The sequence below is a fragment of the Pogona vitticeps genome, chromosome 6, assembly GCF_051106095.1.
Source record: "Pogona vitticeps strain Pit_001003342236 chromosome 6, PviZW2.1, whole genome shotgun sequence".
Taxonomy (NCBI): Eukaryota; Metazoa; Chordata; class Lepidosauria; order Squamata; family Agamidae; genus Pogona; species Pogona vitticeps.
The window spans coordinates 75,044,674-75,065,331 of record NC_135788.1 but is presented as its reverse complement, the minus strand read 5'-3'; the positions used below and the strand labels follow the sequence as shown (position 1 = coordinate 75,065,331).

The following is a 20,658-nucleotide window of genomic DNA, read 5'->3' as shown; positions in this document are numbered from 1 at the left end:
GCTAGCTGGAGCTCCATCACTATCTGCTCTGCATATGATGGAAAGTTGGCTGGCATTGCCTCCCCTGCTGCTTATTATGCATTGCTCACTGTTTAATTTGGGGCCCAGGAGGTCTGCAAGAGTGTAGTCATCCTTCTTTCATGAGGCAAACCTGTAGTGAAGCATATCCTGCTGGCCAGGGCTACCACTTCAAGCTGGAAAAAATGTTATCCTTATATGGAATCTCCTCATCCACCTACACTGTCCCCTCATTATGCCTGCCATCATACCAACCAAACCCTGGAACATTTGGCTCACCTGATTAAGGATTAATGTTTCCCCACTAACGATCTGTGTTGCACTCTCAAAGCTTTAGAAGACAGATACCACTTGTAACGTCCCACTCTCTTCTGCCTAGAGGAGCAGACACACCAAGGGAGGTCTCCAGTGCCAAATTGTGGCATGCCCTTTGCTGTTCTGGCATGCTTTCAAGCACATAGAAAGTGGGGTTGTGTTGAATTGCCACATCCTGGATCAGGTAGTGCAGTGGCAATACCATTCCACCCCTTCTTTTGCTGCAACAGCTCATTGCTTTGGACGCTATAGCTCATTGCTTTGGAAACTATAGTGAAAATGCTCTGCCATCTTTCTGCTGCACTTAGCTGTATTAGGTATGCATGCGTCTTCTATACCCTGAGAAGCACCCTGAAGAACTAGGTTGAGAGTATTGGCCATACACCGCATCCCTTTCACCTTTCATGCTTTTCTGCATGGGAGAGATTTGCTGGGAATGGGGGTGGAAATAGACCTTCCTTGAATTTGATGGAGTTGCATGGGATGGATATTGAAGGCAATGTCTGGTGAAATCTCTTTTGCAAACAGAAAAGCTGTAGCACTGCTGGTGCCCAAGCTGACAGCATCAGTTTGATTGCCAATGTCATCTTTACCCTTCTCTACATTGGCTCTTTGGGAGAAAAGTGCCTTCTTTACCATCTTTTTTCGCCCCTTGCCCTGGCTAGATTGCACAAAGACCTCAATGCAACATGCCTGAGATTCACTCGTATCTGTCCCATCTTGAACCAGAAATGTCTGTGCCACCTCCTTGGCAGAGACACACATATCATGTACAGCTGCCTGCTGCTGTTTTGTAGGGTCAGTGCTGCGCAAGACAGCTGAGTAACAGATTTTGTTTGTGGGGCTCATAATAGGAATTGTAGGCTTTTTCCTCTGCTCCTCCTCCCATTCCTCTCAGTAGAAGCTGCTGCAATAACTACTTATTCTACCACACCCATGTTTCATACTGCGTGCAGATTCTACCGAACGAAAACAGTATCTGATTCTGCTACAGTGGAACATAAAACCCTATATTAACTTAATGTATCTGTTAATTTATAACCCCTGCCTGAAATACCCCAAAGAAGCCTAAAACTAATATTTATGTGTTGATATATAATGTATTAATCTATGAATCTATTAATTCTAAATCTTGTAAGTAAACAACACAGAGAAAACTACTGTAATGCAGGCTTGCACCACAGCATATTCTAGCAGCAAATTTCAGAGGATTTATGAACACCTATACCCACCTATCAAATGGAAAGAACCAATGTGAAAAAAATACCTCCTGGTGTCCATGCATGTTTCTAGATTTCATTTGTGTAGACAAACATCATTTATTGGTTTTGGTTTCAGCCCAGCCACCCTCTATTGGGAAACTCGCCACAATCCCAATCAGGAGACACTGAGTTCTCTGCCCCTGCTACTCTTGGTGCCAGATTGACTTTAAGTTTCATTTCTCAAGAAATCACTTACCTGAGAAATAGGTTTCACTTTCACTTCTTCCCCTAGCAAGCAGATACTTAACCTTTTGTTTTCTAACCTATAAAAGTAAATGACTCCAAATATTATGAATTATTATTACAGATATTTGGAACTATGAAATTTGGATTCAGATATATTTGGACCTATCTGAATATGGAATTATTTGGTGAATTCCAAATCTGAATACTCATCCTGCAATTTAGACCATTGCACTTCCACATGCTTATATAATCAGTAGCATTGGGTATTAAAAAAAAATCTGATATGAATTTTAAAAACTTGTTTATTTGAACAAAAATCCATTTTATCCATCCTAGCCATGCAGATTCTAGGCCAGTTCATGATTGTCTAAATGAGAGTTATTAAAATGAGGAGGAATCCTGCTAAGACAGAGGTTTTGTGTGTGAAGCAAAGCCTTATGAGTTTCAAGAAATGTCCCAACTTCAAACAGTATTAGTTGGGGTCACATTCATGTGAAGGATCAATTGTACAGCCTATGATTCTTCAAGGGACGTGGTGGCACTGCGGGCTAAACCGCAGAAGCCTTTGTGTGCTGCAGGGTCAGAAGACCAGCAGTTGTAAGATCGAATCCACGCGACGGAGTGAGCTCCCGTTGCTTTGTCCCAGCTCCTCACCAACCTAGCAGTTCAAAAGCATGCAAATGCGAGTAGATAAATAGGGACCACCTCGGTGGGAAGGTAAACAACGTTCCGGTCTAAGTCACGCTGGCCATGTGACAACGGAAACTGTCTACGGACAAACGCTGGCTCTGCGGCTTGGAAATGGGGATGAGCACCGCCCCCTAGAGTCGGACACAACTGACTAAATGTCAAGGGGAACCTTTACCTTTACCTATGATGGTACTGGATCAATCTTTGTCACTAGAGGCATACTTGCCTTTATTCTTTCCATCTGGTCATATACACTTACAAAGCAAAAGCAAATATACACTGGATGTTACTCTGTCCTCTACTTTTTATTTATTTCCACCATCACAACCAAGTTTTTCTGGAAGTATGATTTGGACCAGTGTGAGTTCTCGCCTCTGCTTTTGCCACTAACGTTGTTGAAATCTCTGGCTCTGTTATGCAATATTCAGAATCATCCAAACGTTCTGAAAGGGATATTGTTTGGTGATATTTTTATATGCTTTGTATTCTATTCTTTGTTTAGGGACATTTCTAAAAATGGGAAAGGATGGGTTTGCAATCACCCAACACCTAAAATTCTGTTTGGAATTCAAAGAACCATGTAATTCATTGATGAGAAACTTAGTGCAGTTGCATAGGATAAACTGAAAATTGTATCTAGTCGTATCCACAGTTTTTCCAATTGTATGCCGTGCACTATGTTTATACCCCCGCATGTGTGATAGATCCTGGCTACTTGCATGATTGCTGTGCAGTTTTTCACTATAAGATTTTAACCACCGACTAAATATACTTTCTGCTGAATGGTTCTTTTAAGTAAATGCCACTGTTCTTTTGTTACATCTTTTCCTCCACAATACATCATTTTGTGGAATTAAAAAGAAAGATGGGTGAAAGAAGCACAAGAAAAACATTAGGGGCAATACAAGTAGGAAACAATATTTGAATCCTTTGTAAAACTCCATGAATGACGCAGAACATTTGTCTGGAAGCCTTTCATGAAAAAGATTTCATGCCTGTATATGTTAAACAGCAATCTGCGCTCCCACTCCTGTGCTGCGTGGCAACCCACAACAGATATAAGTTCCAAGATTCATTTCTGTTGTGGTAGGGAGCCCACTGTTCAAAGGAAACAAAACATTAAGTATCCCATTGGGCACACCCAGGCCCTTAGGCATGCCTCACATAGCTCTGCAGATCCGAACACAAGAAAGTAATGATTGTGATTGCTTGACGTGTAACTAATATATAAATATTGCAGAGTTAGCATAAGATTCAAGAGTTGCCTTTGAACTTCCTAAGGATGGGTGTAATTAAAATCCAAATTTATTAGAGGATGATTAATCTGTGATGCACAGATCTACAAATGAAAATTTGCTTTGACATAACGAGACTTTGCATTAAAAAAAAACTAATAGCAATACGTTTAACCTGTTGATGTTAAAACAGATTCAATGCTATTAGTTATGAGTTTCCACCTGCAAAGGGTTTTTTTGGGGGGGCGGGGTTGGTCTTCAGTCTGTCATATGTAGAGAAGAGATATAGAGCAGAAACTATTTCAGTGGAAATGGAGAATCTTTTAAATATATACATTTGAGCAGCTGGCAATGGAGATAAGTAGAACTTGCTTGGCAAAAGAGTAAGAGACATATAAATCTAAGAAAAGCCTCTATTAAAGTGTAAGGGCCTTAAATTAGAAAGACTGCTAACTGAATTTTAAGAACTCTGGTTGTTACAATTGCAGGACTCAATATGTGGGTTTTAAATGGCATTATAATTGTAATTATTGTTAAGCTTTCCTTAAACATGTTTTACAAAGAATTAAATGTAAGTTTTCTGGCAGCTCAATTTAAACCCTTTTTGTATATTTTCATACAAATGCACTGAACAAGTTACTTTACATCCACTAATAGTGTTTTGCCGTAAATTGTGAAATGACTTGTGAATGTTGATAGTGTTTGTGTCACATTTTTCAGTTTCATAGCCCCTGCAGCTTTCACTGATTCCTACTCAATGTGACTAAAAAATTATTTTAAACGAGTAAGAGAAGTAGGCCAAACACATGAATGTTCTGCCAATAATTATATTTCCCGCTAAAAATCTGCTTGAATGGTTAAGTGCTTTTTCAGAGTTGGACCAAAATGCTGCCAAACCATAATAAGAAAATGTTTTGTATGCAATTGGGAATATCCTACATATAACAAGACAAAGAAGTAGATTTTGATACAGGGATATTGAAGGAAGATTGGTTGCAACAGGAAATAAAGATTAACATGTTTTTGCATCGAAAGGGATGAGCCAGATGCAAAGGGAGTTAGAAAACAAGTTGTTGCAACTTTGCTGCATCGTATGTATATACAAATTAAAGAATACCCAGAAGGGAAGGAGAGGAGAAGGTGCAAGCCAAATCCATGGTAATTCACCACAAGATGTTTGAGGGTAGTATGGGTAATGAAGCTCTGCATGCTTAGGACTCATTTTCAATTCTCACTGCTTTCAATCTGGAAACGGCTAGTTAGGCCAATGTCTGCAAGGTATTTATTTATTTAAAATATTTTACCCCTCCTTAAAAGGACCCAAGAAAGCTGACATCATCAAAAAGAGGACACTTAAAAGTTAAAATAGCAAGTGTACAGATATTGTAAAAGAATTAAAGTATTATATTGCAAATGGCAATTAAAATAAATACCAAAACACATCTAAAATCATTAGAGCACAAAACCCTCTCTCAGACAGCCAGTCACTAAGAAGAAGCCTGCTTGAAGAAAAAGGTATCTGCCTGCTTGCAGAAAGACGGCAAAGATGGGACCAGTATGGTCTCCCATGGGAGGGAGTGCTAGAGTCTGAGAGCAGTAACAGAGAAGGCCTTCTCCTGTGTCCCCACCAAGTGCACCTGTGAGTGTGATGGGATTGAAAAAGGCCTTTCCTGGTTATGATCTTAATGCCCAAGCAGGCTCATAGAGGGAGATGTGCTCTTTTAGATAGCTTGGACCCAAGCTGTTTAGAGGTTTATGGGTTAAAACCAGCACTTTGAATTGTACCCAGAAATGGATCAGCAGCCAGTGGAGGTGCTGTAACAGAGGAGTGACATATTCCCTGTAACCAGCCCTACTTAGCAATCTGGCTGCATCATTTTGAACCTGCTGGAGCTTCCAAACACTTTGCAAAGGCAGCCTCATGTAGAGCACGTTACAGTACTCCAGCTGAGATATAACAAAGGCATATGTCACCATGCCAGATCAGACCTCTCAAGAAATGGTCGCAGCTTGCACACCCATTTTAACTGTGCAAAGGCATTTCTAACCACTGCCAAAACCTGGACATCTAGACTCTGAGATGAAACTAAGAGCAACCCCAAGCTGCACACCTGTGTTTTCAGAGGGAGTGTAACCCCATCCAGCACAGGCTGAACCCCTATTCCTTGCTCTGCCATTCAACAGACCAGGAGCTCCTCTGTCTTGTCTAGATTACGTTTCAGTTTGTTTAACCTCGTCCAGTCTATTGCTGATAGCAGACACTGATCTAGAACTGAAACAGCTTCCTCAGATATAGATGGAAAGGAGAGAGAGTTGGGTGTCATCCACATACTGGTGACACTGAACCCCCAAACTCCGAAAAACTCTCCCATCGGTTACATGTAGATGTTATATAGCATAGAGGACAAAACAGAACCCTGAGGGATGCCACAGGTCAATGGCCAAGATGTTGAAAGGAGTTCCCCAGTACCACCTTCTGGATTCCCCCTTCTAGGAAGGAACAGAACGACTATAAAAAAGTCCCACCAAGTCCTGTCCCAGAGAGATGGCCCAGAAGTATACCATAGTTTATGTTATCAAAAGCCACTGAGAGCTCCAGCAAAATTAACAGGGACACACACCCCGCTGTCCAGTTTTTGGCATAGGTGGCCAAAGCAGTCTCTGTCCATAACCAGGCCTGAAACGAGACTGAAATGGATCTGGATAATCCGTCTCATTCAGGAACTCCTGGAACTGGGAAGCCACAACACACTGCAGTACCTTGCCTAATAATGGGATATTAGAGATTGGTTGATGATGATCCAGTACTCTGGGATCCAATAAGGGTTTTTTTTTTTTAAATAAAGGATCTTCCTACTACCTCCTTTAAGCATGCTGGGATCCTCCCTGCTGCAATGAGGCATTCACCATTCCTCTGTGGCAACTTTTATAAGCCAGGAAGGGCAAGAGTCCAGTAGACAAGAGCCTTCGCTTCTTCAAGGGTCCTATCTGCATCATCAAGCTGCAAAAACTGAAACGTATCCATCAACACAGGACGAAGAGGGACCACAGTTACATCTATAGGACCTATATTAACTTCAGCATCCATATCAGAGTGGATCTGAGCAATTTTGCTTGCAAAATGTCGTGCAGATTCTTCACAGTGAGCTACAGGGTGGTCTGCATTATCTTCCTGGGGGCTGGCATGTAATAGGCCCTTGACCACTTGCAAAAGCTCTCTGCAAATGCAAGGGTGGCAGAGAAGAATTACTTCTTCACTGTTTCCACAGAATAAGCCTCCCAATGTGCTCTAGTCTGTGTTTGGTTTCATTCACTCCTGGTTATCCACCATTGTTGCTCTAGACTCTGTCCCACTTATTTCATCACTGCCAGCAACCCAGTAAAGCAGCGGCCCTGTTTGACTCTATTTCATGCTTAGCAGTGACTGTGTCAACAGCTCTGGCCATTTCCCCATTCCAGAGATCAAGCTGGGCTTCAACAGAATTGCCTGCCAAGGCAACAGGAAACTCCCCAAGAGCCGTCAGGAAACCATTTGGATCCAAATGCCTCCTGGTTTCGCCCATCTTAAAAAAAGCTGATTTTGTTAAATTGCATTTGCAGCTGATGGTAGTACATTCAAAACAGTTCAGAAATTTGAGAGACAATTGTAGAGTGTGTGCTTTATTTCATGCTGTCAGGTCGGAACTGACTTATAACAACGCTAACAGGGCTTTCAAGGTGAGATATTTAAAGAGTAGTTTTACCAGTTCCACTCCAAAAATGAATTTCCATAGCTGAGCAGGGATTCAAACACTGTTCATCAGAGTCCTAGTCCATCACTCTATGTAACAACAGCATGTAACAACGAATACATCTGTATGTACACACAAGCAGGTATGCACAGACTTTGGCAGCTTGAGTTTGAGTCACTTTCAGCTGACTTAAACCCCACTTGTTCTCCCCTTTTTTTCAGTCTTCCTCCTTCCCTAGGACGCCCTTCTAACTATTTCTCTTCACTGACCAACCCTGGTCAGAGAAGAGCATTTATGTTAGCTCGCCTCAATATCTTCCCTTCGGCGGTTCATGCAGGCCGATTCGCTAAGATCCCCTGTGCAAATAGGCTCTGCTTTTTCTGTCATACCCTCCCAGATTCCCTGGACCATATTTTATTTCATTGCCCGGCGCATTCATCTCTGAGAAAGCTGTTTCTCGAACCATGGCTTTCTCTTTTGCCCAACTCCCTATCCTTTTTCCTGAATGATTCTTGCCCGCAGATTACATCTGCCGTTGCAAGATATCTTTTGGAAATTTCCAATTTAACCCATTACCTATGATACTATTTGTTGAGTGTATCCCCTATTTTACGTTTACTCTGATCATCGCTTGGCTTGTACCTATGTTTTGTTGTTGTCCGTTTATATGCCAATAAAGGTTTCGAAATCGATTAATGGTAATGAATTTCCATAGCTGAGCAGGGATTCAAACACTGTTCATCAGAGTCCTAGTCCATCACTCTATGTAACAACAGCATGTAACAACGAATACATCTGTATGTACACACAAGCAGGTATGCAGAGACACAGAGTCTATATACAGTGTGCATCTAAAAACACAGAAAAATGCTTTATTTCAGGAGGACTAGCTTTGAAATGTCATTTTAACTGGTTTTGACAAGGTTGTGCATCTACTTACAGGGAGTTACAAGAGCCCCCCATTCTACATCAGTGAATTCATGTTCTATTACATTGGGCCCATCGCTGTCCCTTGGGAACATCTCAGGAATGACTGGAAGCATGGAAACAAAAAAGCGGAGAGCACCTCCTCCACCCACAGTGGTTCCTCAGTTGCTGAGTGAGGAGAAAAATGGACAAGAAAAAGTGCCGAACCAGGTAAGAACTGTTTGTCAAATATGCAGATAGAATTATAAAAGCTTTAGTCAGCTCTCTAGATCAGCAGATGCCTGTTGGATATGTTGCAAGGGTTGCTCCAGAAATAATTGTAACAGCAAGTGATGGAGTTGAATAACTTCAACTGTATCCTGGAAAAAAATACTTGGAAGAAGTGATACTAAGATTTATAATGGGTAAAAAATGACCAGCTATTCTTAATGACATGAAAGCCTCTCTTGACTTTCCTTCATTGATTTGTATCTACTCCTCCAAACCATTCCTGTAGATTAATAGTGATGCAGCAAAGTTAGAGAAAAGCCAGTTCTGAGGGCAACTTACAGCTTTACTGTGGTGTGGCAGGAGGTATAGTATATGTTCTCCCCACACTGCTCTAGTAACACTTGGCTAATGGCTACATGGAAAGAGACCTCAATATAACTCTTTCTCGCATTTGGATTGTCCCTCTCGTCAACGGGGGCTGTAGTGACCTAGGGAGGAATTGTAGCAAGGTTTTTTTTTTAATATGACTTGGATCACCAGATTTCACCAGAGTGGCACACAAGAGGCACTTGCTGCAGCAGCTTCCAGGCTGCTTTGTGTCATTGCATAAGCAGAAAATGAGAGAAAAAATGGTCTCACTAGAAAATAACTTCTATTAAGATGCTGGCCATAATCCTATTGATGTTCACATAAGGTTTGCATACCTTTTATTGGATCTCAGAGAGACCCATGTTCATATCAGCACCTATTTCTAATGCAGGAAATGTTTAATTCATTTTGGGCAGCTGCTTGTTTTAGTTTTGTCTGTTGTCTCTCAGAGTAGCTACAGCATCAAAGCTATTTATGAGATGCATAGCTGTGATGAAAGCAGAATTCTAGTATTTCATTACTTCAGTGATGGCCATCAGAAATATGGATGTTGCCTTCAACTTACGAAAGAAATTCAGACTTTGTATCGACCTAGAAAAATCAAAGTGAGTTCCCACAAAAGCCAATATTTATTAGACTGCATCTTCTATGGCTCCTAGCAGTGGTAAAATTGTCAAGGGACAAAACTATCAGACTATCAACCACAATGTGCAAAGTGTGTCAAAAGCATATGTCAGCATTTGTTGTCTTTTGGGATCGAGGGCTTCAATGATGGGAACATAACTTTTCACACAATTGCATGTGAGGCTAGCACCTGTGAACAGTACCTCAGTTCTTTATTCAGAAGAAACAGCTCTCAAGCAAACCACCTGCAGGATTGGTCCAAGGACACCATCTTCCAGAATCTGCTCCATTGAATTGGTGCTGTTAGGAAGGCTGGAACAGTAAGCTCCTATTAATACAAATGGGCAGCTTTGTATGCCTTTTCATGTCGGCAACAATTCAACTCTAAAGATTGTACTCTAAAGACCATGCAGTCTCTTTCCCACTTTCACTGACTGATACATGCTTAGTTCTTTCATCTGTAGGGGTTTACTTAGCTCAGCTGAGAGCTTAGCATAAATCTTTGCCTTTTTTGGCACCACCTGATTCATTCTCATTATTTACATGGAAATGAAGAAGTAACTTCACAGCCTCCAAGACCTCTATTCATCACCTCCTGTATTATCTTGGAGTTTATCTGTGAGACTTTCTCAACTCATGAGGCCTCCTTTTGAACTTCTGGTAATAGTTTCACTGACATACGTAGCTGTCCTCAAAGACAGCCTATCTGGCATCTATACCAACACTGCAGTGTATGAACTCTGTGGTCTTAGGACAGATCAGTCATACTAAGTTTTGTACAAGGACAAAGTACAGTAATTTTACAACCAAACCTTACCATTCTTCCTGAAGTGGTATTATGTTTTCATCTTTCGCAGGTGACTATTGTATCTACCTTTTTTTCCTGCAACAACAACCCCATTAGAATATTCTGTGCACTTGTTAAGTTCTTGGTGTACTCTTGTTTTCTATTAGGATTGCACCGCTCCTTTCTTAAAGTCACCCAGATTGTTCAACTTTAGTAATCAAGACCATCTTTTTTGTTACATTATTTTGCTAAACGAATAGTTAAAATTATCTCCTTGACTTACCACTGGCTATGTTAATACTATTTATTTAAGCCAATGTGTCATACACTCAAAGCTGTGGTTAGTTCTGTTGTTTTCATTAACGGTACCACCTTACCTGAACTATATGGATTAGCCACATGGTCTCAGCCTTTTATCTGTCATGATTATCTGAACAGTTGATCTAGACAGGAAATCATACTTTCAGAGTATGTACTGTAGTGATGTGTCGTCCCACCTGCCATTTGGAGGTGAACTTGCTATTTATTATCATTACTTATATGTGTAATATACAGAGACCATGAACAGGAGACACACATTGCTTATCTTTAACTGTTGTTTTCAGATGATCATCTCTGCATTCACACAGCCTGCCCTTCTGTCTCTTGATGGAACATAGTTCAATTGTTGGTTTTATTTTGCTTTTGCTTTTGCCACTGTGTTGGCCAGTTTTGAACTATGAAATACTACACTGAAGTGTTAACAGTAGGGAGAAGGGCTCTAGAAGGTTTGGAAGTGAGTGTGAATGCATAGATCAGTGGTTATTAACCTTTGTTACTCGGATGTTTTTGAACTGCAACTCCCAGAAACCCCACCAGCACAGTTGGTGGTGAAGGCTTCTGAGAGTTGCAGTCCAAAACTCCTGAGTAACCCAAGGTTAAGAACCAGTGGCATAGATGACCCTTTAAAGAACGGCTGCAGGGTAAGCAGACTTTCCCCCCCCTCAGTCCTTCATACCTTAGGGCCTACCAGTCATTGTGACAAGAACCTGAATCTCACAGGGATTAAAAAACAAAACAAAAACAAAACTGAACTTTTTTCTGCTGTATGACATTTGTATATCGACAGTCATTCTATTATTCCATAATAAGTCAGAGATTAGGAGGAATAGGCAAATTTGGAGTTTCCAAATTTATTACTTTTATGCTAAAAGACTGCAGATGGTAGGTAGGACACTTGCAAGAGGACATTACTTCCCTTGATTTGGACGTGGCCCCAGGTGAGATAACTGGGGCACTCCTCAGCCCTTCTCTCACAATAGGACTTGCACATCTTACTATAATTAACAGTTGTATTAGAGAAATATAAGTATAGAGTAGTGGATATAAAGGCCATGGCCCTCCTGTCTTCCATTGCCTCATCCAGTCCAGCCTTTCGCATGATGTATTCTGCATATAAGTTAAATAAGCAGGGATACAATATATAGCCTTGCTGTACTCCTTTCCCTATTTTGAACCAATCTGTTGTTCCATATCCAGTTCTAACTGTTGCTTCCTTAAGAGCCATTTAAAGACTTGGCTCTTTAGGCAGGCCTTCCCTCCTGTCAATTCTTGAAATATATCCTCTTGTTTTCTATCATTCCCTATCTTGAATACACCATACTATTGATTTAATTGTTTGATGTTATGATATTTTTATGTTTTTATGATATTTTATGATATTTGTAAGCTGCCCCGAGTAGACGTTGTCTTGGGGGGCAGGGTAGAAATCTAATAAATAAATAAATTCCTGTCCCACATATAGATTTCTGAGGAGACGAATATGGTGGTCAGGCACTCCCATTTCTTTAAGGACTTGCCATAATTTGTTGTGGTCGACACAGTCAAAGGCTTTTGCGTAGTCAATGAAGCAGAAGTAGATGTTTTTCTGGAATTCTCTGGCTTTCTCCATAATCCAACAAATGTTAGCAATTTGGTCTCTAGTTCCTTTGCCCCTTCGAAATCCAGCTTGTACTTCTGGGAGTTCTTGGTCCACATACTGCTGAAGCCTACCTTGTAGGATTTTGAAAATAACCTTTCTAGCGTGTGAAATGAGTGCAATAGTTCGGTAGTTGGAGCATTCTTTGGCCCTGCCCTTCTTTGGGATTGGGATGTAGAGTGATCTTTTCCAGTCCTCTGGCCACTGCCGGCCATTGATGATGATAAATAAAGCACACTGGTCCTTTGATATTGGGCTGTGGCACCAGGGTGGGTGACATGGCCTTTAGCCTGGTTTGTTCCTTTTTGCACACCAAACATAGAATGATTAAAGTGGTAGGGAAAGCCCCCCCCCCCCCCCCATTCTGCGTTGGCTGTCTCTAGCAAGCATGCCATTGCTAGCACCATTCTGGCAGCCACTGATGATGATTAAATCCTCTGCGAGCTAGCAAAAATGTAATGCAACTTGCTAGGCACGTTGGACACCTTACTACTCCCTATACCACACCATGGTTGGAGTGCAATGTGTTCCAGCAAAAATAGTGCACATCTTTACCAAATTTGGTGCATCCTGATAGTTCAGCACACAGCCTGTGTAGGTTCAGTAATATTTTAAATTCAAATAATGTATGATTTCCTTCCTTTTGAATCAAGGGGGTAATGTCAGTGTATATAAATGTTTTTGGGGGGTAAAAGGTAAAAAAAGTTTCCTGACCCCTGGTGTAGTACTAGTTTTTTAAGATTTGGAGTCTATCTGCAGCCAAGTTTATATATTGAGGTTGTCACTGACAGTTATATATCCAGCCATTTTCTCTGTATAACATTTCTTAAGAACTTATTCTGATATCTTATAAGGACCAACAGTTTGGAAGCTGGCAAATAGAGGATTTAGGCTTTCCATCATTTATGTGTATTGGATTGTATACTTGGTGCAACCCATTTCAGTAAATCTCAGGTGTCACTCTTGGCTATCTTGCTTTGAGTTATGACATAGAACTTGGACTGTTGCTTTTTGGCACATTATACTAGTTGGTCATATGAAACCAATTTGGACATGGCATGTTTATGAAACTGTAGTAGTGTCATGTAAGCCAAAGCTAGATACATAGTTTTCCAACAGAGTTTCTTTGTGGTTTGTATTTATTTGCTATGTTTTCCTTGGGGAAACTGAAGATACAGTTAAATATTCAGGGAGTTAGAAATATTTATCAATATGTGTCTTTGCATGCTTGTGTGTCTTTGTTCTGTTCAGTTTAGCTAGTAAGACAAGATTGCTTTAAATATTATTGGGTGTCTTATTTTTCTTTTTTCTTTTGTAGAAATAAGTTATTGTGATTCTTTTTGTAATGGCTATGGTACATTTAAGCTACAGTCCTATCCCTGTCTACTCACTTGTAATTTCCACTATGTTCAGACATGTAAGTGTCTTTTGGACTCCAGCATTGGTAGTTGCCTCAGAGGTTTATTCTTTGTTTTGACTTATTCTGTGGATTTTGCTCTTACATATTTTGTCTTGACTGTCTTTCTGCATTTGATTAAGGTCATGAGCAGTTTATTGGCAGGAACATACTCCAGTGGAAAAAAGGTTGAGTGGTCAAGATAAGTTATCTCTTTTACACTGAAATAAAAAACACCATCACAAGACTTCAGGAAGCAAGAACATACTGTATTTTTGCTTCTTCTTCTTTCTTTTTTTGGAGAGGAAGGGAGGTTTCTTTTTATTTCAAGATCTGGTGGGCCATATCTTCCTAACATTTCCCTTGTAACACATTTCCTTTGTTCCCGTAACTGAATGGTGTCTCTTTTGCTTCCAGTAGTCTCCCATGATTAAGAGGACACATTTTTCTATGTTTTGAGGCAGGATGTAGTGAATCAGTTTCTTCCATTTGAAACAAGCTATTTCTCAGAATGTGTGTTTTCTTCTACAGTTTTTTTCCCACTTTACTTTCCATAACTTCAGATCCCCTCAGGACCTGGAAAGCCAAATCAGTTTCTACTGAAGAAGACTTAATTGTACCTTGGTGGTATATAGACAATTGTGTCTCTGCATTCTGCTTCTGTAAAATGTGAATTGTTAGTTCAGCTTTGAGCAGATTTCTTGTGCACAGTGGAGGGCTCCATGAAGCTAACATGCGTTAATGTTTAAATGTGGAATATGAGAGGTTCAACCCAGCAAGTTTGTTATAGAGTAGACTATGTCTAGATGGGCAGCATATAAATGCAATAAATAAATAAAATAAATAAAGTATTTGATTGGTTTTGTACTTAAGGGCACATCTATATTCTAAACTACCTGGCTTTCTACTGTAAACCGTTAAATATACTGTGTTGCCAGAGTGTTTCGAATCCTGTTAGCCCCTTCAGAAAATTATTCTCATGGTTGGTTAATTGGGAATCATAATGATTAAATAGTTTTAAAGCTGGTTTAAATATGTAGTGCAGACATGCCTTCAGCTGTTTCTTTAATCATTCTTTAATTATTTCTTGCTACAATAGGAAATCCTGGCAGTGTACTCAAAAGTGCTGATCAAGCATGAGGCCTGTGTTATATCAGTGAGAACTGAACACATGCTAACTCCTTCTGTCAAGTTAAATGCTACTTAAATGTACTTAATGTTCATTAGCCTTGTCCAGGATTAGTCAAATATGCATTTAGTACTAACAGTACTCTGATTGCTGCATAGAACAATGATTAATTAGGGGGAGGATTTCTATGACATGTCATATTTTTTTCTGCAACCTACAGCATGTTTGAGTTTATGGTTGGATTGGACATGTTAAATTATGAGTAATCTGGTGAGAAAGACTAGATTATTCATAAACATGTTTGTTTATGAGTTCAAATGTAGATTGCAAAGAAAATGTGAAATGTCATAGAAATCCACCCTCTAATTGATCTACATCAAATCTCTTGATTTCACAATTTTTACAGGCAAGAAAGATCAGCCTAAAAGTTACCCTGTTTGGGATTATCAGGAGTTTATTGTGATTTATGTAGCTGATGAGTCTGAAAAATCCAATTCCATTGGCCAAAATCCTATTTTATATTTCCAACAGGTAGTGTCCACAGCATATCTTTCACCGATGAATTGCCACATGTTAAAAAAAATTAAGGCAGGTCTCTCCAATCTCACTCTCAGTCCCATGATTAATATACAATGGGAAATTCCTATACTGACTTCTTAACTTGTAACAATTCACCAGAGACATTTGTGCTGCTGGCAAGCAAGAATAACTGAATTGTGGCCTTAATCTCATGAATTATGTATTAATAAAATTTCCCTATTAATGGTATAAAAGAAATTAACCAGCAAAAAATTACTCTTATGTTTCTTAAAACTGAATAAACACTAGTTGGTGGATAACTTGACAGGCATGCACTACCTTCATATGAGCATATGAGTCTGCTAATATTTCTGTTTTGCTAGCTCAAGGTGGTCAAGCACTTGACATGTGAAACTGCTTTGCTCCCATCAATGTTTATTTTCTTTTCACTATAGAATCTTATCAGTTCAGTTTTTTCTAGAAGCTTCTTAAAGATAGCAAGCAATATGCATTTTTCACCTTCAATGTGTGCACATTCCCAATTTACCTCTGTATAGTGGTTGACACAAAAAATGTGCCCTGTTCTTTCTAACTTGGATTATTGCCATTAATATGGGAAATGACCTCCTTTGGTCTGTTCACATGATCTATCATCATGTTACAGGGATCTTATCTGAAGATAGCACCTTTGTTTCTTGACCCTTACTACTCAACTAACATATGAACCAGACAATTTTTCTTTGCCATCCCTTATTTCTCTGCCTTATAACTTTATTGTGATTATTCACACAGGATTTGGCTTTTTGAATCCTTTTTGTGCAATACTAGATACAGTTATTATATAAATAATATGCTCTCTTCCTTCTGAGGTTGTATTTGTACTAGCTACAAATATTCGTGTCAATGTAAAATTCTTGTGATGTTTAAGTAGCAATTTCACTGAACTGCTGTTGAACACAAGCAGTAATTCTGATTATTCTGTGCCAGAATAAGGATTTATGCTATACAGTATTTTAAAATTATGATTTCAAAGTAAATGTGCTACATTGTAGTTATTAAAGGACATATAGTTGATGTGTTTGCAAGGATGAGAGGCACAAGGCATTAATTCCCAGCAGAAAAGGAAGAAAGGAAATGGAAGACATTTAAAAAATGTCATGTATGTTTATAACTCAAATCAATAAAATGGAAGCAAAGCAGTTACCATGGAACTCAAAGCAAAAGCAGATGTAATTTTCTGATGAGAGAGAGATGAGTGCCCACGCAAACATGCACATGGACGCACATGCACAGAGTTTTGCTCTACGTAGAGCAAGAATACATGCAGCAAAAAAAACCACTAGAACTTGGATGTGTCAGATGGCATACTAATGTCTGCTATTTTTGTGAAATGACTTCTGGAACCTACTGGAACAGTGCCAGGAGGTGTTGTGTCTAGCACATTGCATATTCTGTAATGGATTTGACTGTGCACTTGCAATTAGTATTCACATTCATATCCCACTTTTCTACCTCATGAGGTTCACCATTACTGTTGCACCACCAATGCCCCATTTATAAAAAATAAGATTACAAATGAGTTATAATAATATCTCCCATTTCAATCAAGCCTTTCCCTGCTCCTGATAATTATCTATATTATTTTTTCTTAATGTTTTCAAACCAGTCTGTAGGTTCATCTACCCTCAAAAGTAAATCAATTGCATTACTTTAAAAAAGTAATTACATTGATGATGTTATATATAAAAAAGAAATTTGTTAAAGGCTTTGGATGGGGTCACACTCCCTTTGAAAGATCAGGTGTGTAGTTTAGAGGGCTCCTTGATCGAGTGTTGTTCACATATGCAAGTCATATCGGTTGTGATGCCATTTTCCACTTCAGCTCTTGCTACCTTCAGTTTAGGGTGCTGTAACATGTTCTGTGTGGGGTTGCTCTTGGAAAGGATTCAGAAATTGCCTGTTTATGTTAGCACATTTGTAAAGGCTATTGTGTTAAATTCAAAATAGTTGTAAGCAAACTTCTCTTTCTCCCGTTGTCTCTTCCTCCTTCCATAGCAAACATATAAAACATATACCAATGACTTTTTATAATATTAGCTGCTTATGTTTGTCAGTTTGTGGAGCAGCTGCCAGGTGTTTCTCAACTGGTTCTGCAGACTTGGTTGGGAATAACACTATAATGTACCATCTGGCTGAGATCAAGATACAAGTGCTTGACCTCGACATGTAGTTCCCATCAAATGCTTCATTTAGAGCTGGCAAGAAGATTAGTACTCAAACATATTGTTCTGTGCAATCCCCACCCCCACCCTGTGGAGAAATGTTATGTAAATAAAGTGGTTTCCACTAGGCTTTTTAGAAAGATAGGGGATACTGAGATCTTACTAGGCTGGCTTCTAATGAAAGCCAGTGAAATTGTTTGACATGCTGAAAGTATCAGCTGAAAGTATCACCCACTTGTAGGGAAGTCCCAGTGCTCCAAAGAAGTAATTATGAGTTGGTTTCTTCTTCAAGAGCAAACTGAGAAATTAAACATTAAAAATGGGAATACAACAATTAACTCTGATGTATCTTTCAAGGGTTTCCCTTCATCGAGGATGATCTCTTGGTGGAAGAGGAAGTAAATGGTGAAGATCAGAGTGTTACATACAGCACTGATGTTACCTGTCTGTCATGGGTTTGGAGGGAAAGTTCCATCCTATGGGGTGTGGAAGGCGGGACATCAGGAGGAGGGGCTGTACTGTATATATATGTGGAGCGTGTGAGATGATGCTATGAGACACTGGGAGACACTGTGAGACACTGGGTTGTGACGAAGCAGCAGCTGGGAAGAAGAAGCTGTTGTGGGAGTCTGTGTGTCAGACAGGGTACTACTGTGTGTCAGAGTACCAACCTGATAGGTTCAGGTGTCTGTTGGTTAGCCAGAACTGATAGGTTCAGGGTCTGTGCTTCAAGTTAAGGGTTCTGTGTGAACCAAACTGTGTGTATGTATGAGTGAGAATAGCCACGTTACTTTATTTTATACACCTGATTGTTTATTTTTCCCTGTGTGTATTTAAAATAAACCTTATTCTTTTTATTGTTTAAAAATCCATCCCTGGTCTGTGTGACTTCTTAAAGGGAATGGTTGGTGGCAGCTTAGTGTAACTGTGTGACATATCCCAGTAGGTCTGGGTTTGTCACATTGATTGGTGTCCAGCGTGTGGGATACGACTGGTCCAGTTGTCCAGCGGTCCAGCAAAGCCTTGGCAAGTGTGCCCAGAGCAAGGGGGGTCTAGTCAGGGACAGTCTGAGGCGCGTAGGTAATCTTCTAGGTGTACCTCACGGGGAGGTGCGCTAGTAGAAGAACGTGCCAACTGGGGAGACTTAGATTAAGGTGCTCTGAGGCAGCCTAGTTTTGGCGGGAAAAAGCTGAGGCAAAACTGCGTAGTAACAGTGATCTAGCTTGCCAGCTGAGAGGCCCAGCAGAGGGGGGTAGGCTCTGACTCGATACTGTTGCAAGTTAGTGCTGAAGAACAGCAGCAATCTCTAGGGAAAGCTGGTTCTGAGGCAAGAGGAAAAAAGTGGTCGTTTTATTTTGAGGCTTGACTTTTTAAAGCAGCCTGTTCTGAGGGGGGATTATGCCCTTGACTCGAAGCCAGATGGCCGAAATGAGTGAAGTGAAAGACCCCCAGATTGACCAAGGTTCTGAGGATGAATTTGGCTCAGTGCAGGGTGACAGCACAGGAGAGCAGAACCCAGAACTCAGAAAATTGCTCATAGCCCAACAGCATGAACTGAGGATGAGGCAATTTGAAATGGAGGAAAGGGAAAGAGAAGAAAGATTAGAGAGAGAAAGAAGGGAGGAAAGGGAGAAACAGCGGCAATTTGAATTAGAGAGAGAGAGAGAGAGAATGGAGAGGGAAGAAAGAATGGAGAGAGAGAAAATTGCTCTGGAAAAAGAAAGAATGGCGTTTGAATTAAGAAAATTGGAAATGATGAACCAGAACAATAATAACAATAGGGATTCTGAGGGAGGCCAACTGTCTAAAGCTGACCTGAAGAAATTCCCTGTGTACCATAAGGGAGATTGTCCCGAGGTGTTCTTTTCCTTAGTGGAAAGAGCGTTTGTGGACTTCTCAGTGAGAGAAACTGAGAAGATGACCATCATGCGATCTTTAATCAGTGGTAGCCTGGCTGAGGTCTATGCCGAGATGCCTGAGGAACTGATGAAAGATTTTGCAGAGTTTAAGAAACTGGTGTTTGCCAGACATGGGATAAATGCAGAGCAGCTGAGACAAAGATTCAGGTCCCTCACCAAGAAACCAGAACAGACTTTTACCCAAGTGGGGGCCCAATTGGTGAGGCTGCTTGAGAAATGGCTATCGCAGGAGGGGACAGAGACCTATGAGCAGCTTAAAGACTTGATAGCACTGGAACAGTTCTATTCAGTCCTGCATGGGGAATTGAAATTCCAGGTGAGGGAAAGGAAACCGAAATCTGTGGCAGCAGCCGCAGAGATCGCAGATTTTATTTCCCAAATAAGAAAGCCCTTGGGTGAGGGGAAATCTGTAGGTAAACCCAAAGAAACCTACAGCAAGTACTCTCAGGGACCAGGGAAAAGCCAGCAAGGGGGAGGGGCCCATGGTGAAGGGAAGCCCTCAGACATGAAACAAAGACCTCAGATTTTGGAGGGAAAACCAAAACAAGATGAGAGAGAATCAAAATACACCAGAAAATGCTATTTCTGTCAGGGAAAGGGTCATCTAATCTCAGATTGTGAGAAATTAAAGCAGCTAAAAGGAATGGTGCCTCAGGATTCTAGTGGGACCAAGCCAAAAGCTGTGTTCTGTGTCCAGAAAGAGCAAGGCTCAGTGTCACTGAGGGAGCCTGTTGCCATGGCTACTCAGTCTGGAACAGCTACCTCTGCTGATCAGGCTGAGGAAAATGGTCCTCTTGTGGAGGTAAAACGCTGCTTGCTGGTGAAAACAGATTCTCAGTTGTTTGAGACAGCAGGGGTGGACGTAGGAATACTTGACCGTCAGTATAGGGGGCTGCGGGACACTTGTTCCCAGGTAACCCTGTGCCATCCAGATATTATTCCTAGGGAGTTTATAATCCCAAATGAGAGCATGAAGGTGGCAGGGATTGAGGGGCAGGTAATCTCTCTGCCAGTAGCAGAGGTACCTGTCAACTTTCAAGGCTGGAGGGGAGATTGGCGGCTAGCGATTTCATCGACTCTGCCAGCAGCCGTGCTCGTGGGAAATGACCTGGCTGAACATGTGAAACGGGTGCTAGTGATTACACGCTCACAAGCCACCACA

General features: G+C 40.6%; 1 protein-coding gene across 14 annotated transcripts in view; it reads left to right on the top strand.

Moving 5' to 3' along the window:
- Positions 1-20,658, top strand: part of COBL (cordon-bleu WH2 repeat protein) — a 187,648-nt gene that overhangs the window by 90,260 nt on the left and 76,730 nt on the right. For all 14 annotated transcript variants that reach the window (XM_078377595.1, XM_078377592.1, XM_073003890.2 and 11 more), the window contains one exon: positions 8,380-8,574. In XM_078377595.1, coding sequence (XP_078233721.1) covers positions 8,380-8,574 — 195 coding nt within the window. The remainder of the gene's footprint in view (positions 1-8,379; positions 8,575-20,658) is intronic.